Source organism: Canis aureus, chromosome 1, assembly GCF_053574225.1.
Source record: "Canis aureus isolate CA01 chromosome 1, VMU_Caureus_v.1.0, whole genome shotgun sequence".
Lineage (NCBI taxonomy): Eukaryota > Metazoa > Chordata > Mammalia > Carnivora > Canidae > Canis > Canis aureus.
Genome location: NC_135611.1, coordinates 68,554,544 through 68,574,805, shown reverse-complemented (window position 1 = coordinate 68,574,805; position 20,262 = coordinate 68,554,544). Strand labels below are relative to the sequence as shown.

General features: G+C 42.0%; 1 protein-coding gene across 1 annotated transcript in view; it reads right to left on the bottom strand.

Annotated features, from left to right (window-relative positions):
- LAMA2 (laminin subunit alpha 2) overlaps positions 1-20,262 on the bottom strand; it is a 597,066-nt gene that overhangs the window by 35,456 nt on the left and 541,348 nt on the right. The window contains 4 exon segments of the mRNA XM_077902686.1: positions 2,635-2,783; positions 6,528-6,704; positions 9,547-9,667; positions 14,516-14,654. Coding sequence (XP_077758812.1) covers positions 2,635-2,783; positions 6,528-6,704; positions 9,547-9,667; positions 14,516-14,654 — 586 coding nt within the window.

Sequence of the window (20,262 nt, the reverse complement as noted above, 5' to 3'; positions counted from 1 at the left end):
ACAACACCTGCGCCCGTGCACGAAGGAGGCAGGAGTCAGGGAGAGAGGAAGGGAATATTCCACGCGGACTCCCCACTGAGCATGGAGCCCTACACCCCACGACCCTGACATCACGACCTGAGCCAAAATCAAGAGTTGGATGCTCAACCGACTGAGCCACCCAGGCGGTCCTGCAATTTTATTTTGATGGAACATATTTTGAATGGTAAGAAATATTTAGGTTGCAGGGTCCAAATCATGATTCCACTCTGGATACCATAGATCCCAGATTATTCCTGAAAGAGCTGGTCTAACTTTGTGCCCTTCAGCCTAAATCTGTGCCCGTATGGAGAATGTTCTGACAGAGGAGGAAACTCCTCGCCTACACATCTACTCCAGGCTCTTGGGGTTTCGTACTTTTGTCCAGTAAGGGGTACTGGCCACTTACGCGGAGTCCGGGAGAAGGTTCAGAGGGCTATGGAAGGTTATGGACGGCAGGGAGCCCTGGAGTCCCCGGAATTAGACACCAAAGTGACTCAAGTGAGATTTTTGCAGAGGGAGGGGTAGAAAAAGAGAGAGGGTAAGGGAGGAAGGAGAAAGAGAGGCAGACGGGGAGAGAATAGGGCAAGAGCACCTCGGGAAGTTTGCCTCTCAGTTTGGTAAAAATGCAGTGATTCTGTGCGGTGGCATTACGATTATCATCTTATCCAGGGCTTCAGGAAAAGAAGCGACAACGGACATTGATGATCTGTATGGTGTTGGGGGAAGGCAAATACTCCCAAATTAGCAAGGGCATCATACTCGACGTGAAATGGCACAATCTTTGAGGTGACACAGAAGGGTAAGAGCATATAGTTGGCAAGCACAGATGGAGGCGTTAGAAGTGTCCAGCATTTGACACAGAGCGTGCCGTGGAATAGGTATGAAGCATTGAAAGATGTTTCTGGGTGAAGTTCTTAGGGTCATTAGCCATCTCCAGTTAATCAGTTAATTGAGGCACTTGCTGAAAGGATAGGCGGTGATTGTGTTTGGCCCACAGAGGCCTGACTGAGACATTACGGCAGCAAATGTGTTCTTGCTTTGCCGCGGAGTTCACCGACTACCCACTAATACGGCCCATACATTATCCTCTAATTAACAGCGAATGGCGAAACTGTTTGTTTATATGGCCAATTAGCCGAATGACCAGTTTTCAGCGATGTACTATACACTGAACTTAATCAAATAAAGGCTGGATTAACGGCCGACAGCTGTGAAGTTGGCATAATAAAATGCCCTTCCTGAAGAGACACCTGTTAAAAGGACACCTGAGCGCAACGTCGTAACGCACCGGGGACCCTCAGAATCCTTTCTCGACCAAAATACATATTTGGGATGATTTTTTTGGTCAACTGTACTTGTCAAACCTGCATTTGTTTGTTGAGATTCTTTCAAGTTCAAAGACGTTAAAAAAGCCCTTCCCACCATGAGAAGGGTTAACGTTTGCCAAAGAACCTGAAGTCTTATCTGAAAGGTTGTAAACTAGTATTTTAGAGCGGTCGCTAAGATTCAAATGAGAAAATTCAGTTTTCACTCCGCCTCAGGGACAGGCCCACAATGTGTGGCTCCCAGGTTTGCGAAAGTTCTCAGTTTGTCCAAATACGGATCCCTCATTTGTCTTAATCATGGTTTCCAAACATCGCAGCGAGTAGATATCCTGCAAGAACGCTCAGTAGTAATTCGGCCCACAACCTAATGTTCTGTATAACAATAAAAAAATGAACCAAGGAAAGCTTTGTCATTTACTTGGAAAACATTCTTATTACTTATCTACACTGTTATCCCCACAAGAGGATAATTAGAAAACGCAGGTCTGTACAGAGTAGCTCCTGCTCACCTGAACTAGTGCTACACCATCATCCTGCTGTATTTAAAAAATATGCTCTGTGCCCTGAGGGTTCCTCACAGTTGATTTCCAGGTCTTTTCTACGTCTCCATTCTAATTAAATGGCCTGCTGGTTGGGGGTCTGAAGTCTCCGGGCTTCTGTCTTCCTTTTGTCTAATTGTCCTTCTAAACTAATTCCCTGCGTTGTCAGACATCACTGTGAGGACAATGCAGACGACTTTCCCAGTGCAGGGAATACCCGGTGCCCAGCACTCTGGGGACTGACGCGTCAGCTCAGGGCACCGTGGCTGCCCTTCAGGACTCAGGGCTGGGAAGCAGTTCTTTTGGGTCATCCCCGAGGTAGCCTTTCCCTCTGTGTCCTTCACCTCTGTTCCCCCCTGTAGCCACTCTGCAGGGGCCTGGTCCAGCTCAGGTGGTGGGGGGGTGGGGCGGTGGGGTGCGTGGGTGGAGGTGCAGGGGCAATGGGGGGCGCGGGGGTGCCGGGCGGGGGTGCAGGGGCTGTAGGGGCGGTGGGGTGCAGGGCTGGAGGTGCAGTGGGGGGCGAGGGGTGCAGGGCGGAGGGTGCAGAGGCTATGGGGGGTGGTGGGTTGCAGGGCAGAGGGTGCAGGGGCTGTGGGGGGTGGTGGGGTACAGGGCTGGGGGTGCAGTGGGGGGGCAAGGGGTGCAGGGCCGGGGTGCAGGGCTGGAGGTGCAGCGGGGGGGACGAGGGGTGCAGGGAACCTCCGCGGCCCACATACAGGTTAGGGCCGCTCCCCAGCAGCTTCTGTTACCCTTTAGTTCTCTCCACGTGGACGGAATGTTCTCTCCCATCGTGGAACCCGCTCGGCCCCGGCCTGATGACAATTTTCCGCATGGTCCGTGTCCCCGCGGACAGGTGCACCTCCAGGCGGCCCTTGCTCAGGAAGACTGCGTAGTAGGCCTGCGGGGGCGAGAGGTCATGGAGGGTCACGGCGGCCCCTCGGCCCGAGCCTCCACCTGAGAACCAAGGACTCAACACGCCCGTGGGCCGTGGACCAAGCGGGAATCGGCGTCTGGGTCCCGGCCCAGGGCTCTGCTGTTGGGGGCCGTGCAGTCTGGGCGCAGCAGAAGCGCCGGGCCCTAACCCACAGGCCAGGAAGCAAAGGTGTCCAGAAACTTCCTGTCCCCAGAGTCACGGGTGGACAGTGAGCTCCTGGAAATCAGGTCCGACTCCCAGCCTCATGGCCTTGGTGGTGTCGGGCTCCCCTGGGCCCCGCAGGCTGCTGGAGCATACGCTACCGCCAGCACCCAACTGGTCTCCCACACGCAGAAAGAAGGCAGACAATTTTTCATCCACAAACATGACTGCTTTCTTCTGGCTACTGTTCCCATAGCAACCAGTGTGGTTTTGAGATGAGATTAGGAACCCCAGGGAGCCCGAATGCAGTCCTCGCCCCAAAGCTGAGGCCACGCGTGTTCCCCTGCCTGTGGAGCGGAGAGCACCTGCTGCTCCATCGTCACCCAGCCCTCTGTGAGTCACCTGGGGCGGTGACGGTTGCAATCACACATCGTGGAGTCTCCGATGATTTGCCAAATCGTCCAGGCAGCTGTGTGTCCAACACAGAACATCCAGAGGATCTGAACAAGTGCTCACCATCCGTCAAAGGGGCAACTGCAAACTACCCACTCAGTTAAAACGTTCTCAGTTACATTGATTGTTTGGGATAAGAAACTAACTTTAATAGAACAGAGTCAAAAACAACCCTATGGCTTCAAAACGTCAGCTTTGGAAAATCAAGTATGTCAGTTTAACCAGCCTTGGTTCTACACCAGATGTAAACTATTTAACATTGTTTCCTCTTTCAAAGAGGACTTTACTATGAGATTTTTAAAGATGAATATTATCATTAAAATGTTGAAACATTAACACGTTATTTCCAATTTACTCTGCATTGTAGTACTTAATATTTTCTCATTTTAATTGTTTTAATGGGCGCAGGTTCTAATTCTAAGAACGATCCTGAAAGCTGGTGATTTAAGTCCATTTATTTAGTCTTGATGAGGATAAAAGACAGGAATTTAGGAGGAAATTTAAATATTAGATGTATCCAGCACTTATTATGTGCATTAAGAAATGAGAGGGAATGACACGTTTTCCTCCCTCTATTCTTTAAAGATTATTTCTATTACAACTATTTGATGCATTCCTCAACATTTAAGAGACATACATGTAAATAATAAAGCCACGTTCACAACTGTACAATTGAATGAATATCAATAAAACTACAATTAAATGAGTGCCACCCAGTTTAAGAATTCCTCCATTGGTATTATGCTGAGTGAAATAAGTCAAGTATTATGCTGAGTGAAATAAGTCAATCGGAGAAGGACAAACATTATATGGTCTCATTCATTTGGGGAATATAAAAAATAGTGAGAGGGAATAAAGGGGAAAGGAGAAAAAAATGAGTGGGAAATATCAGGGAGGGAGACAGAACATGAGAGACTCCTAACTCTGGGAAATGAACAAGGAGTGGTGGAAGGGGAGGTGGGCCGGGGGTGGGGGTGACTGGGTGACGGGCACTGAGGGGGGCACTTGACAGGATGAGCACTGGGTGTTATGCTACATGTTGGCAAATTTAACACCAATAAAAAAAAAATTTACAAAAAAAAAAAAAAAAAAGAATTCCTCCATCGCCCAGCTTCACCATCTTAGAGGGGACTACTAACACGGATTGTAGTTTTATCAGTGCCTTGCTTTTTAAAAATTATTTTTGAAAATTCACACACACATATGTATATCTGTAAACAATATGTTTAGTGTCACATAAATAAATAAATAAATAAATAAATAAATAAATAAATAATTTTTAGATAATCTCTGCACCCAGCATGGGGTTCAAATTTACAACCCTGAGATTAAGAGTCACCTGGTCTACCAACTGAGCCAGCCAGTAGCTCCTGCTTCATGTTACTTGTATTAGAAATCTGTGAAAATGGCATCATACAGTATGTGGTGCATCTTTTTTTTTATTTCTTTTCAGTTTCTGATATCCATCCATATTGTTAGGTTGCATGGTTTGTTTTTAAAATCAGGAATGGGGATCCCCGGGTGGTGCAGCGGTTTAGCGCCTGCCTTTGGCCCAGGGCGCGATCCTGGAGACCCGGGATCGAATTCCACGTCGGGCTCCCGGTGCATGGAGCCTGCTTCTCCCTCTGCCTATGTCTCTGCCTCTCTCTCTCTCTCTCTCTCTCTCTCTCTCTCTCTGTGACTATCATAAATAAATAAAAATTAAAAAAATCAGGAATGGATATTAAATTTTGCCAAATGTTTTCTCTGCATCTATTGAGATGATTATATAATTTTTAGGTTTTCTGATATTAAAATACTCTTGTATTTCTGAGATAACCCAAGTTACTCATGGTTTCATATCTTTGAATTTATATTGTTCGGTCTTTATTTTTTGTCAGGAAAAGAATAAGATTTATTATATAATAACATCCATGGATAACATGGATTTGAACCGTGTGGATCTACTTACATGTGGATTTTTTTTAAGATAAATACTGTATTCTCTTCCTTATGATGTTGTTAATAACATTTTTTTCTGTAGCTTACTTTCAGAATACAGCGAATAATATACATAACATACAAGTATGTGTTAATCGAGTGACTACATTATGGGTAAGGCTTCCAGTCAGTAGCACGCTCTGTCTTTGGGAAGTGAAGAGTTATATGTGGAATTTTGACTGAGTGGGGGGGTTGATGTCCCTCACTCCCATGTTGTTCAAGGGTCAACCGTATTACCGACTACTCAATTTTAAATTATAAATGTGACTTTAAAAACACCTAAAATCACAACCACCACAACCTGGTTGACAAGGATGCATCCATATTTGAGGGCATATTTGTAAAGCGTTCCTTTCATTCTTTGGTAATTGTAGACTAGTTAATTCCCATGACCTCTTTCACTAAGAAAAACAAGATTAAATGGAAAAATGTATATATTTAAAAACATAAGATGGAAAGTCCGGGAGGAATATCAAGGCAGGAAAGAGTTATGACGCCTAAGAGATCGCTTTTAACAGAATCGAAAGGGTGTAGGGTATGAAATTGAGGTTCACACCTGACAATGCAGCTACTCTGTGGGCTCCCTCTCCATGTCAAGAGTGAACCTGGGCATAGGCCACTGCCCATGCATGGGTGCGTTAGGCTCTACTTGCTTTCTCCTATCCCATGCCCATTCCCTGCCTTCTCTGTGTCCAGAGAGGGTGGGGTGGTCAGACTTGAAGAGACTGCATCATGTAGGCTAGCAGAACTGGGAAATTGATCCGAGAAGGGATCTAAATTTGAATTTAAGAGACCCTAGTGGGATATCTACAGATGCGGTAAGTAATCAGACTTAGAGATAAGGGGATATTATTGTAATCTGAATACAGTGTAAGCTTTCTCCCTTTAAACACACACATGCCGAGCCCATATGAAATACGGGTGCAAATACAAGGGCCCGTGCACCTAGAGCTGACCAACAAGGAGAATCCTTGCAGAGATAATTGTCTTAAAAAAAGATGAGAGTGGAAATAAGTGATGCAAATCTAAAACCACAAAGGCAATGTATAAAGCCTAAATGTCTTGCCAGGCTCCTTATAAAATGTCTTCTATAAGCACAAAGGAAAATGCCCTGCCAACCAGGTAGGAGGGTACCTGTCCAGTTTGCCTTCGTTTCCTCCGGGGTTGGGCTGGCGTCCCTCCACTTCCCAAGAGGATGATCCCAGACTCATTCTTGGTGCTGAAGGACAGGTTGATTTCTGTCCCTACATCAATTGGCACAGGGGGCAGCTCCACGAAACCAGGCTTGGGGAAGCTGACTGTGTAAACGTTCTGTGGGCAAAAGGGAAAAAAGAGAAGAAAGCATCAGAAATGAAAATTTAGGGGCGCCTGGGTGGCTCAGGTGGATGAGCGTCTGCCTTTGGCTCAGGTCAGGATCCTGGGGTCAGGGACTGAGTCCCGCATTGGGCTCCCTGCCCAGCAGAGAGTCTGCTTCTCTCTCTGTGTGTGTTTCTCCCCCTGCTCGTGCTCACTGTCTCTCGAGTGCACTCTCAAATAAATAAAACCTTAAAACAAAAAGAAGTGAAAATGTCGAAATTTCTGTCTCACCCTCCTCCGGGCACTCAGCATCACCATGAAATACATTGTTTTAGAAAGCGTGAGACTCAGTTATGTGGAGAGCTTGCAGTAACTGAAGAAATACTATTTCCAGGCATGACTGAACTTTCTGAGCAGTTTGGGTTAAAATAAAAAATCTGGCCTCTGTTTTTTTTTTTTTTTTTTTTAAAGGTTTATTTATTTTAGAGAGAGAGCAAGCAGGGGGAGGGGTGGAAGGAGAGGGAGAAAACCCCCCAGCAGACTCCCCACTGAGCATGGAGCCCAATGTGGTCCTGACCTGAGCTGAAACCAAGAGTTGGATGGTCAACCCACTGCGCCACCCAGGTGCCTCTGGCCTCTGCTTTTATTTGAGCACTTTTGATTTAAAATACACACAATTATGACCGACAGATGACATTTTCTTTTGGTGTAGATCTATCTTGCTAAATCGCCCTGGAAAACACTCTGATAATCCCTTGAATACCCTCTATCAACTAATTGTTTCTGTTTTACAGAGGAGTCTGACCATGGTCTATGTCTGCATTTTTCTCCATGATGAGCCCAAGGGAAGATGTCCATGGCTATCAAATGTATAAATACATTCTAGAAGAATAAAAAGTTAGGTGAAAGCTCAATCTGAAAAGTAAACAAACCAAACATTCTAAAGCCCAATTCTCAAAACGAAAATAGTACCATTGTCCCTAATAATAAATTTAAAGCAATAACATTTTAGACAGTAGCAAAGTACAAAAGAGAGAAAGCAAAAATCACCCCCATCTCAAAGCTGATAAAAGCATGGAGCTTTTATCATTCATCCATCTGTTTATCCTGCATGCATGCATTCATTTATTTATTTTTCACAACAAATTGCCCTCTTCCTCTCTCCTCCTCTCTATATTTAAATGAAACCCCGGTAGGCACATTCTTCTGTAAATTCTTTTTTTTCACCACATATGTGGGAGATACCTCTCTCAGAACACAGATCTTATCATCACTTTTAATGGCAGGAGGATTCCACTGCATGAAGGCGCTAGGAAGCAAGCCCATGTAGTCGGGCATTTTGAGTGCTTAAAATGCTCATTTTACAAGTCCCGGATTTTGCTGTAGTAAAAGCAAGGCATCCTCTAATGCAGAATATTTTTTCCCCACCGTGTTTCAGGCCCAGTTAAGTGACATAAGTGTTGTAAAATGTATCATCTATTTTCTTTTCCAATTTTCAAATCATAGACTTTTGGATAGTTCCGATAAAAGTACTGCGCAGACTTTTCAATATTTATTTTCACATCCTTTCTGCCTCGTATTTCAGTTGTAAAATAATTCCTGGTGACTGAAAAGTACCTTTACAGAATTAGCATTTTCACACATACAGGTTATTCATTTTCTGGACAGTTTTCCATCCTCATGTATATATCTTTTGGACATGGATGAGAGTTAGGCTTTGGAAGATTAAAACTCTCAGTAAAACTTTCTTAAAGAAGTCAGCATGGATCCTTCGAGTTTCCATGCTGTATTTCCCTTATTCCCAAGCATCTCATGATGGATATCTATGGCTAATTCCAAATTGGAGCCTCTAATGATGAAGACCCTAAAAGTTCTGTTCCAGTCTTTAAATCTCATGTTGCAGGGATGGATTCGCTTTTTCTTTCTCCTCCTCCTCCCTTCACTTCCCTGAATCCTACAACCATGCCTTAGAATTATTACAGTGGAGAAAACAGCTAAAATGAACAGTTGTATCATATCAGTGTAATCAAAATTTTATAAGCATGATGCATTTAACATTGTTGTTGTTGTTTTTTTTTTTTTTTAAAACCCAAACTTATTGCTTTTAGGATGCCCGTAAACTTCTTGCTACTATTTCCTAATGACTGTTGACTCTTCCTTATAGACATTTTAAGAGAGCAGAGCTGGACCTGTGTTCTGTCTCCTATGAGTCAGCCCCTAGTGAAGAGTCGGGGCAGAGGGGTTCAATGGAACAAGGGGGCTGCTTCTGCAACAAAGAAAAGGTTTGAAGACGCCCAGTAGCAGGGGACTTCGCAGTCCTGCCAAAGATGGTCTTGGTGGACGGTTCCTAATCGGTGCCATTTTCAAAGACAAGGAGGTTTGACTCTCAAACGATAGACAAAATGCTAAGCACTAATGTTTATGGTGTACGTGGTTGCTTGTTATTTGTGTAAATTCCTAGTATATTCTGGAAAAAAAACTTAGGGCTGCTGCACAAAGCTATATGTAATACTTGAAGAGGACGTAAGTCTAAAATAGATGACAAGAACGAGGAAAGGGGAAAAGTAGTACTGGAAAGGAGGAGAGAACCAGAAAAGAGATTAATATTAAAAATACATGTTATGAAGTGTTACACACGTGGGGAATTGGTTCACAATTTTGAGTGTTCAATCATACCGTTGCCTACGTTTATGTGACTGTGGTGATTTATGGACGTGCTTCAACCTCGCTTTGTTATTTAAGCATAGCTAAGACTAGGATCCCTAGGAATCTAAAATAGGTTAACAAGAGCACCAAAACTACGTAAGTGAAATCAGGTATGGAAGCATTTAGGGAGCCATTAAAAAACCAAACTAACCTCTAGTGAACACCCCTTGGTAACACCAACATAATCAGGACTGCTGAGGATGTTATATGGAGTTCTGGAAATTTCGATATCCTTGAGGCAGCCGGAATATCTCTTCAAATTTACTTCTGGTCTGTTGAAAAGTTACATGGAAAACAAAAAAGTGTGACCTTCAGGGAAATGGCAGTACAGTGTTTGTGATTACAGGGTGCAAGCCACGTGGGGCAGGCTGACACACGGGCAGGCAGGTGTCCCTCAAACTGTCACAGGTGCACACACGTGCTCAGCAGACTCTGCCTCCACTACCTCCTGGTTGGGTTACACGGATGTTACCCTCATCCTGCAGAAAGAATCTTTATGCAGTTTTTCTTGCTCTCTTTTAAATTAATCTCACCACAGCCTTTAAATTCAAGGTCCAGGAATTAACTGATTTCTTAAGGGCTTCATATGTGTAGTGGAATGTGGTTTTTTTTTTTTTTTTTTTTTTTGGTACCAAAGAGTAGACAAATGTGTAGGCAGCATGATAAAACTATACCAAAAAAGTAAAAACTTGCTCAAAATTTAGGGGGAAGATATCTTTACTCATTTATTTTGAGAAGAAAACATTTTTGTCATTGAGGCTTTTTTGCGGGGGGATTAAGGGTAGCCAAAGATTAAGAAAATATTGTATGCTCTTTAAAGCTTTTAACGGAAACAAAGCCGAAGAAATATTCTTTTGGATTACATAGTCAAAAAAAAATACTGCAACATTGGATTTACAGATTGACCCCAAGGTCCTTATTGTATTTTGGAGCAATAACAAAATAAAGCGGCCAAAGGTAAAAAATGTACATTTTTTCCAATAAGGTTGAAGATGGCTTCTATACCCCCAAAATAGCATGTGAATGTTTACTTTTTATTCATTACTTCTTAGAAAAAGATGAAGATGCTAGCACTCAGTAGGTGCTCAATAAACAGAAGCTGGTAAAATGTCAGTGAGGGTACTTGTTTATTTAGTTGATAGCAGCACCGTCCAATAGAACTTTCCACGGAGATGGAAATATTCTGTCCAAATCGATAGTTACATGTCACATGTGGCTACTGACCCTTGAAATGAAGCTCAGGCCAATGAGAAGCTGAACATTGTCATTTTATGTAATTAAAAATTAACTATTCACTGTGCCTAATGGCTACCATATGGAACAGTCCAGGTCTATTAGGTTAAAAAATCATAATACTTTTTTTGGTGTTAATAAGCATCGGTAATACCTGTCTAATCAACACCAAAATACTATTAGGATAGTGATTAATTCTCTCCTCCTGGTTCTATGATGCCCGGATTCCATTTTTTTGCCTCAATAAAACACATGGAATGAGGAAAAAGAGGTGGGAACAGAAATCAGATCCTGGTATGTGTATCAGGTGATGTATGTCATGCTAAGTATTTGTTCCTTTCTCTCTCTCTCTCTCTGGAGCCACTTCATTTCTTTGATCATTTCCCCTCATTCCCAATGTCTTCTCCTTCTCTTCAGTCAGTTGGTTATTACGAAGGACATACCCAACTGGAGGGTGAGGATCTTGCTTATAATATTGTTTATAAAGTGAAGGGAACAGGTGGATTTCCTTCCGAGTGTTCATCTTACTTTAGAGGGGGACGGATTTAGCGCCATTTCTTCAGAGGTCTTATCAATGAAGTAAATCACCTCTAGAAGTCTTGTACTTCACTGTTTCCTGGACATACAGTGAACTATCTCAAAACACAATGCTGTAGCAGGCTCAACGCGAGGAAGAACATGGGCGATAAGCAATCACGTATGGTGATCAGACTCCTGATGGTAACCACAAGCCCCTGCTTCCTCTATTGGCCTCAAAGGCAACATTACGAAGCCACACAGTGTCACTCCAGGGGTCTATACATTTCCACCAAAAGCCAGCCTTTGCCTTTGAACCGTCTCAGCAAACAGCACGACTCGGCTCATCACTCCATTGTGACAAAACAACTTGGATTTTGCTTTTTGTATATACTTTCATTTCCATATATTCCACTTTCTGCTATTAGAAGTCTGGCCTTTGCTTTAAAAATGCCTTGGATAAGTTCAGCCATAGTAGCTCCTTTCCAGAAAGATGGCCTAGCTAGGCTCTGCGATACCAAAGCACCAGGCTCTGGCCAGAGTGTGCCAGGCTGAGCACGTCTCTGGGGTATCATCAGCCGCGTACAGAGACCTGCTGCTCATAGCTCTCATGCTGATGCCTTTCTGCAAACGGCAATTAAAACGCTCCTGGGAAGCGAGGGAAGCTGTCCACAAGCTTCTTCACTATTAAGGCAAACACTTGTTTTTAAATATAGTATTTCCAGAGGTGTCTTTTATCTGGCTTCACAGATAATTCTATATCAACACAATGATAATAAGCAGCTTTGCAAAGAGGCGCAAGGGCCCTGTACACCCTTGTGTATCTGCAGGCTTGCAAAAAGCAGCAAGGCAGTGGTGAGCATTCGGGAGCACAGGGCGATGGTTCAGCGGACAGCATGGTGCTACGGAGATCGGAGTCTGGGGTTCAACCCTTCAGACTGCTTTGCTCTGTTCCCCAGACCTACAGGGGCCCCTGAGCCTGCCCGGCTGCCCTTGGCATGTGTGCTGCTGTGTATGTGCACCGGGGGCCACTGTGCGTGGGCAGCTGGAAAAATAAGCAGAGCCAATCTGTCCTCATGGCAGGTGAAATAAGGGAAATCGCAGCCCAGTTCCTGGTGGGTGAGCAGCAGCATCTTTGTAAGTAAGGGACAGCATGAGAACTCAGAATGCAGCAGTACTTGCTCATGAAATGTATGAATAAAGCCGCGTAGGTGCTGCTCTGCTTCTGCACCACCGCTTTATCTAAGAAGCCACACTTACCCAACCCATGCACTCGAAGAAGGCATGCATAATGCATAATTTAAATTTTACCTTGCTTTCATACTAGGTCAAAGGGAAGAGAAAAAAACAAACACAATTTACTTATAATTGCATTTTCATTTAGTAAAACAATAAACTTTATTCCTAAGTCTTAAAAAGTATCTCACAGGGATCTTAGGAGGAAGGGAATGTAGCAAAACCCACAGAACAGAAAACAGACATATGCCCTTGGCCACAGTGAAATTAGAATCCAAAGATGACCATTTTCCACACTGCTCTCTTGGGACATTTTTATTTTGATGTCTAAATTTAAAATACTAATTTTAATCTATCTTATGAATGGGAAAATGCACAAACGTTACTATGCCATAGTATTCATGAGTAGCTGATAAATATTGCCTCTCAATGAGCTTGCATTTAACACATGTAAAAATACTTTACCTCATCGCTTGAACTTTATCATATTAAGATCCTGTCTGTGGGCAAAATAACAGCCAACTATGAATGCACGGCTCCTTGCTTAGTCACAGATATGTGTCTAAAGATTATATTGGAATATGTGCCATAGAAATATTGTAAAATGCTGTACTGTGCAAGTAAAAGCATCTTAGCAATACAGACTCATTAGGTATGTAGTCTGAAAACTAATACATAAACCCGTCTCAACTTGGTTAACATACATACTTTTGCAGATAATTCCTAAAAATCACTTTATGATCATTAAAAGAGAGTCATCGCTAGAATAGATAAAGCCATGCCTCCATAGCCTTACTTTGGCTATATTCAACTAACTTATAGGGAATTTACTTAATGATCTTGCAAAACAAATCCTAGACTTAAGCAACTGTTGGATCCTTAGTATTTCTATGGTGTCTGACACAGAGTAGGTGCTCAACAGACAGTTGTTGACTGAATAAATAGATTTTTGAGTCATCACTACATCACTATTCAAATGCATTTGATCTGCAATGATTTTCCTGACCAGATACTTTAGGTTTACATTCCTGCCACAAGTCCATTATAACGTGGATGAATGCAGAGCTGGTTTATGTGCCCCATGAAACATATTAACTTAAACCCTTGAAAGACTGGAAGTTAGTTGCCTGGTCTATGGGTTTAGGTACATGGAGAAGAGTAAAACCCAGTCTTTATGCTAGCTATCCTAAAATGAGGTATGTGCACTCCACTCATCTGGAAAATAGGAGAACAACTAACTACCATGCTTTTCAATTATTCTGAGATTACCTCCAATCGTGGTGTGTCTTTTTAGAGTAGAAACAACTGAGATAGGACGTTTCTAACAACTAAAAACTAACTCAACGAAACTCTAAAACACAGTAGTCTGTATTTGTAGTAAACTCTCATGGTTTAACCAAATCGATTCATTCCATTCTAGTTAAATTCAATTAACATTTATTGAGCATCAAGTGCTTTATAACTTTTATTTCTTACGAGATGTTTTACAACAAGCAGTACATTAATTAAATACCATATGAAATATTTTCTGAGATTTTTTTGGTTGCTGGCATTTATTTTTTGAACTAAACTATGAGCTAATTATATCTCCCCATCCTGCTATCTAAAAAAACATATGTGAAATCTAAAAAAAATGTTGGCACAGGCACGAGAATTCCTAATATAGCTTTAGCATTAGGCATATGGAAAAGCTCCAACATACCATTAACACGCTAATGCTTAGCAATAAACTAGGTTATCCTCACAGTATCCTGGAACACTGACTGATTTTTAGAACACTAAGCAGTGTCAGCCTGCCATTATCTCCAGTTACTATGCAAGAAAAAGGCAATTACAAGATGCACATGCAACTCTAGTGTCTACCTTTAATTACTTTTATGATTCTTTTCATCAGGTGAATATGAGGGCAATAGTGATTTCCATCCATCCCTTCAACAGAGATATCAAATTAATCCTTGGGTTTCTAAATCCAGGTGTTGTTCTAACATGTAACATGATTTTTTTTTTTTAATTAAGCCTTTCTGCAACTAAAGGTTATGTGACATTCCTGTTGTAATTAAACTTCAGAACTCGAGTGAGCAGAGTGGCCATTTAATTAAAACTTAATCCTTAGCTCTAAATACACACTGAATTACCTCAAGTTCCTCAGTGTTGGCAGACCACCAAAATATATTTTGTCATCTGCTTTCAAGTCAAGGCCAAAGTTGTTTCCAGAAGATGAAGTCGCTATATTCTCCTCCTGGTTAGTATTTATATCTACGATTGATATGTTGGCTGTAAAGGAAAGAAAAGGCTTAGATGAGCAAGACCAGCCACATCCGTATCACTGCTGTTACTTCAATATAAACTTACTCTCATTCTCAAATTAACATTGACTTTCTCAAGAGTCTGTACTACACACGTCTATTTAACAACTGCAGAAGCAGCGACACTGATAAAACAAATGATTATCTACAAAAAGGGCATAAAAATAACAGCCAGACAAAGGAAAGGAGAGGCTCTTCTCTGTTTAAACTGTTTTGTTCAGAAAGCCGACAGGAACCCCTTATCTCATTGATTTTCTCCCCTTCATTTTGAAGAGCCAGGCTGGGCTTTTTCTGAATTATGTGCTTCTCACCATTAATATTTGTTTAGGCCCAGCCTTCAACCGCTTTCCATATTTTGGACCCTCGATGCACATTGAGGCATCAGTTTATTATCATGAGAGATTTGGCCTCTGAATCTTTGCCTGATAGCGGATCTGAATTAGCAAGGATCTGAAAATGGCTATTTGAACTGGTGGATTATACAGGTATTTCTAAAGGTTTATTCTTTGGAATGCTAGTTTCCTGGACATTCCTGGTTCAAATAAATATGACAAACATTGGGTTAAGCAAAATTAAACATGTATTTTAATTTTATGACTGCCCAGATCTTTCAACATACTAATATTCAATGTAATGTTTCCACAGGGGGACATAGAGCAAAAAAAGTATTTCCCAAATTTATTTAACCATGGAGCATTATTATTTTCCCTTAACACATCATCTTTTAGAATAGTGTTCTTTGAGAAACAAAGAAAAATATCAAACTCAAAAAAATTCCACCATAATCGGTAGAAAGAAACTTTCTAAGTTTCTAAGTTTCTTAAACATAATTAGCTTATTAAAAAATGACCAAAATAAAATACCAAAGCAATGAATACCTCAAATCCTCAAAGTAGAGCTTTGTAAAAATAAAAAAGAAACACCTGTTAAATAATCATCCTATTAAAAATACTTAGCAAGTCAAGATTTCATACAGACATTAATTTTACATGCACATATCTTATTGACCGGACCGGTGGCTAAAATTAAAAAAAAATTATAAAACCATTTTCAAGACTTTTTCATTCATATTCCTTTTTATCCAGATCAGCAAAGAAGTTTTCATAAGGAGCTGTTGACTGGAACATGGAAATAGCCTCTTTCTACCGATCCGGTGCAGATTTTAATGGTGTCTGTGAAAATGAGATGTTGCTTCTCTCTTGCAGGCAAGCCAGAGACTGGAGGTAGTTTTCTCCCTTTTCCCTGAGCGAATATATGCATTTTTAGAAACCATTCTAAGAAAAACTGATTAAAGAGCAGAAATACATTGAATTGAAACTCACTGGCCCAAGCATTAACTCCAGCGGCGAGACACAGGGTGGCATATTTTTACTGAGTTAAAGGAAGGGCTTTCCTCTCCCCTTCCTGAGTGATAGCAGTGAAGTGGGTTCTGCTAGGAAATGCTAACACTTGCTTTTATTTCCTGCCCTATTTCTTTCCCTTCCAGAATAGCTATTCACATAAAATTTCAGAGTTGATGAGTTCAGACATCATTTATGGGTAAGCAGGGAAATAAGGGTCTTATTAAATGCTAGACCAAGAGTAGGGGCTTGGGAAGTCTTTTATAATCAATGCTGAGTTCTTGTAAATGAATTGTTACTTGGTGATTCCTTTCTTCTCTTGTTCGGTGAAAATCGAAATGACTGTTCTCCACCTTGTGTCTCTAGCGGTGCACTTGAGGGGAATGGCACATCTCTGGAGGTGGCTGTGGTTCTTCTAACTGAACTCACACAAAACAGCTAATCTGGTCACGGAAAGGAAGGCCTATTTGCATCCGTCTCCTGCTACTCTGTGGAGTCTCATCTTGCTCAAATTCACAGGGACCTCCCCGTGTCCAAACCCAGTGGGGGCTTTTGGTCCTTATCTTAATCCATGTCTATGCAGTATTTGAGGTTGTGAACATTCCCTTCCTTCTAGGAAATATCCTCTTTTGGCTTTCATAATGCCAGCTTCTCTGTCTTGTACCTTAAAGCAACCTCATCCTCAATCTCCTCTGTGACTTATCTCTTTGAGCACTTCTGAAGTGTTATGTTCCCTAATGTGTCTTCATTTGGCTACTTCTTGGATTTTAGCTATCCAGGCAACCTCCCAGTTTATATCTACTTACTATATGTTGACAACTCAGAAATATATATGCCTGGACCTGATTGTTGCCTGGAAACCCACATCCAATAGGTGAGACACCATCATCGGTATCTTCTCAGATAAAATTCAAACAAAATATATTCCAGATTGAAATGGTTATCTTTCTATACCCAAATTCACATTATTTATTTGGTGGCACCATGATCCCCCCACCCAATCTCCTAAATTAGAGACTCATCTTGACTGTCCTTTCACCGTTCCACATCTCATCAGTCAACAGCCCTGCTAATTTTATCTCCTAAACAACACTAATATCTACCCTATCTTCTTAAAACGTTTTTTACCAAACTATAATTGACATAGTTTAAGTCGCCTATGTTGAAAGGATACAATTTAACGATTTTTTACATATGTGTACATCCATGAAACCATCACCGCATTCAAAAAAACCAAACATATCCAGCACCCCAAAAGTTTCCTTATGCGTCTTCGATATCCTTCGTCCTTGTGCCTCCCTACACAACCTCATTCTCCATTGCCTCCGTCTGCTCTATCAGTTCATTTGTATTTTCTATATACTTGACATAAACGTATTCCTTTACATCTGCCTTCTTTACTAAGAATATTTGATACTCATCCGTTTTGTGTGCATATTAATAGTCATTGTTTTGTATTGCTACATAGTATTCCATTGTGAGCATACACAACAATCTGCATATCTGTCAACCTGTTAATAGATGTTCTAGGTTTTTTTTTTGTTGTTTTTTTTTGAGCTTCACCCATAAAGGTGCTGTGGATACTCTGGTACAAGGTCTTTGTATGGATATATGCTTCAGGTGTCTGGGGTGAATGCGTGGGAGTGAAGGGCTGGTTCGCATCATAGGCACATATTTAACCTGTTAAGAAACTGCGAGCCTGCTTTCCAGTGTGGCTGTACATTTTCCATCCTTATCGGCAGGTGTGTAAGAATTCCACTTGCTCCACGTCCTTGCCAGCCCTGGGTATGCTCAGTCTTTTTAACTGCTGGTGTTCTGATAACTGTGTGGTGCTATCACGCTGTGGATTTCTTCTGCATTTCCCTAGCGTCAAAGCCCATGGTAACTCTTATTTCAAGCCATCATTCATCTCCCGCCTGGACTATTCTTGAACCTAACTGGTCACTCTGCCTTCAGTTTGATCTTCTGAAAATTTCTCATTTCTCCTTTCTCCGAATATTTCTTTTCAGCCTCCTTTGTGGGCTTTGCCTCTACTATGCCCCCTTCAATACTGCTGTTTGCTCCAGGGCTTTGCATCATCTCACTCAAGAGATGACTGCTTGGTTTTTCTCATCTCTGCTCAGCTACAACTATTAATGGCATAATAATGATTCCAAGCTGTCCATCTCCCCTACTGCTCCGCTGAAGCTCAGGTACACACAACTGATTGCCTGCCAATTACACAACTTCCCTAGGCTGCTAAAGAGAGTAAGAGTGCCTTTTATACAATATGTCCAAAATAAAGCTCAGCATCTCTAGAAAATCTATTCTCTTTTTATATCCAATAGCTTGGTAAAAGGCACTAAAACGTTGTTGTTATTTAAGGAAAAAAAAAGAAATTATTCTTGATACCCCTCCTTTTTAAAACACTTATCCTTCACATTGAATATATCACAAAGCTCCTTGATTGTAAAATGCTTAATATCTTTCAATTCTACTCCTTCCTCTCCATTCTCATGATTTCCTTCTCCTCGCTCTTCACTTGGTTTACTACAGTCTTCAGCAGCCCCTGAAATGGTCATAAATCTACCCTCCAAAGTTATCTAAGGGAACTTTACTAAAGCATAAATCTGATGGTGTCACAGCCTTGGCTAAAACTCCTAGTAGTTCCCTACAGCTTTCAGGATAAAGTTGAAACTCATTAGCTTTGTTCACAAGGCCTTTCATGAACTGGCTCTGTTACCTCTCTAGCCTTATCGGATAATTTTTTGCCAACATTCATCTATGTTAGCAATGGATTTACTTGCAGTTACTGGGGGCTAAGGGCAGGCTACCCCCAGGTGGGCTGCTCTGACAAGATGAGTTTGAATTAAAAAATAATCAAAACCATTTGCAACAACGTGGATGGAGCTAGAGAGGATTGTGCTAAGTGAAATGAGTCAGAGAAAGATGAATAGCGTATGATTTCACTTATACCTGGAATTCAAGAAACAAAATGAACATGGGGTGGGGGGCAGGGGCAGGGAAAGAGGCAAACTAAGAAACAGATTCTTAACTATAGAGAATAATCTGATGGTTCCTGGAGGGGAGGTGTGTGTAGGGGTATGGATGGGTTAAATAGGTGATGGGGATTAAGGTGGGCACTTGCTGTAACGAACCCCAGGTCTTGTAGGTAAGTGATGAATCACTGAGTCCTACCCCTGAAACTAATACGCACTACCTGTTAACTAGTTAGGTTTAAATAAAAACTTGGGGGGAAAAACGGGCAATAAAAAGGCCAGTAGATTCAGGAAGAGCCCTTTAGCCTCCCCCCACAAATGCCTAAGAATTTAGATAGAAGACCTGCTCAGGAAGAGTGCAATCATGATATGGTGAACCAGGGGTGGCACATGGGAGGAACCTGGCAAGGCCTGTGCGATCAAAGTCCCCTTTGTCCATTGTTTCTGAGTGACTCGACACAAACTTATTTACCATTTACCTTTTTTGTTGTTTTTATCTTCCTATAAATTGCATTCTTCCCTTTGAAGTCCCAGACTACTCCCTTCTTCTGAGTTCAAAATGACCTGGATACCTCATTTTGCCTGACTGATTTTGGAATTCTCGTGTGTGTGTGTGTGTGTGTGTGTGTGTGTGTGTGTCTATTCCCTGCATGTACAAAATTTGATTTTGCCCTGTTTTTCTAGTCCTATGTCAACTTGATTCTTAATCAGGCTAGAAGCTAGAAGGACGCAGAAAGGGATGGGAAATTTCTTGCTCCTGGACATTAACTAAAGCATTTCTCAAAGTGTATTCAGCAGACTCTTAGCCTTGCAGGAATGGAAAGATTTTGGTGATTGTAGAAGTTTGGGAAATGTTGGGTCAAACAGGGTTAAATGTTTTTCTTAGGTACTACACAAATGCACATGTGCCTCCCTTACAAGGTGATGTGTAACACAGCACTGTGACTCACGTAGCGCTAACCAGTGTTGGTTCAAACCGAAGGGTTTCTCCAGGCCTCCATGTTCAAGGAGGAGCAAGTGGAAAATGGCGTACGATGATGTGTGATGTATGATGCTCTCTGAGGCTTCCCGGCTTTCACACAACTTTCACCTCCTTGTCTATCTAGTGAAGTCCTCACCTCCTGCTGATGCCTCAGGCCCTTCCCCGGGAGCTGACCTCTCTGAGTGACTTCAGCATCTCTCTCCTGAGGTTCCCAACCTACCGTACCTATCTTGATGCAGCCACTAGCTTTCTATCCTCTCACCGTTGATTGATTTA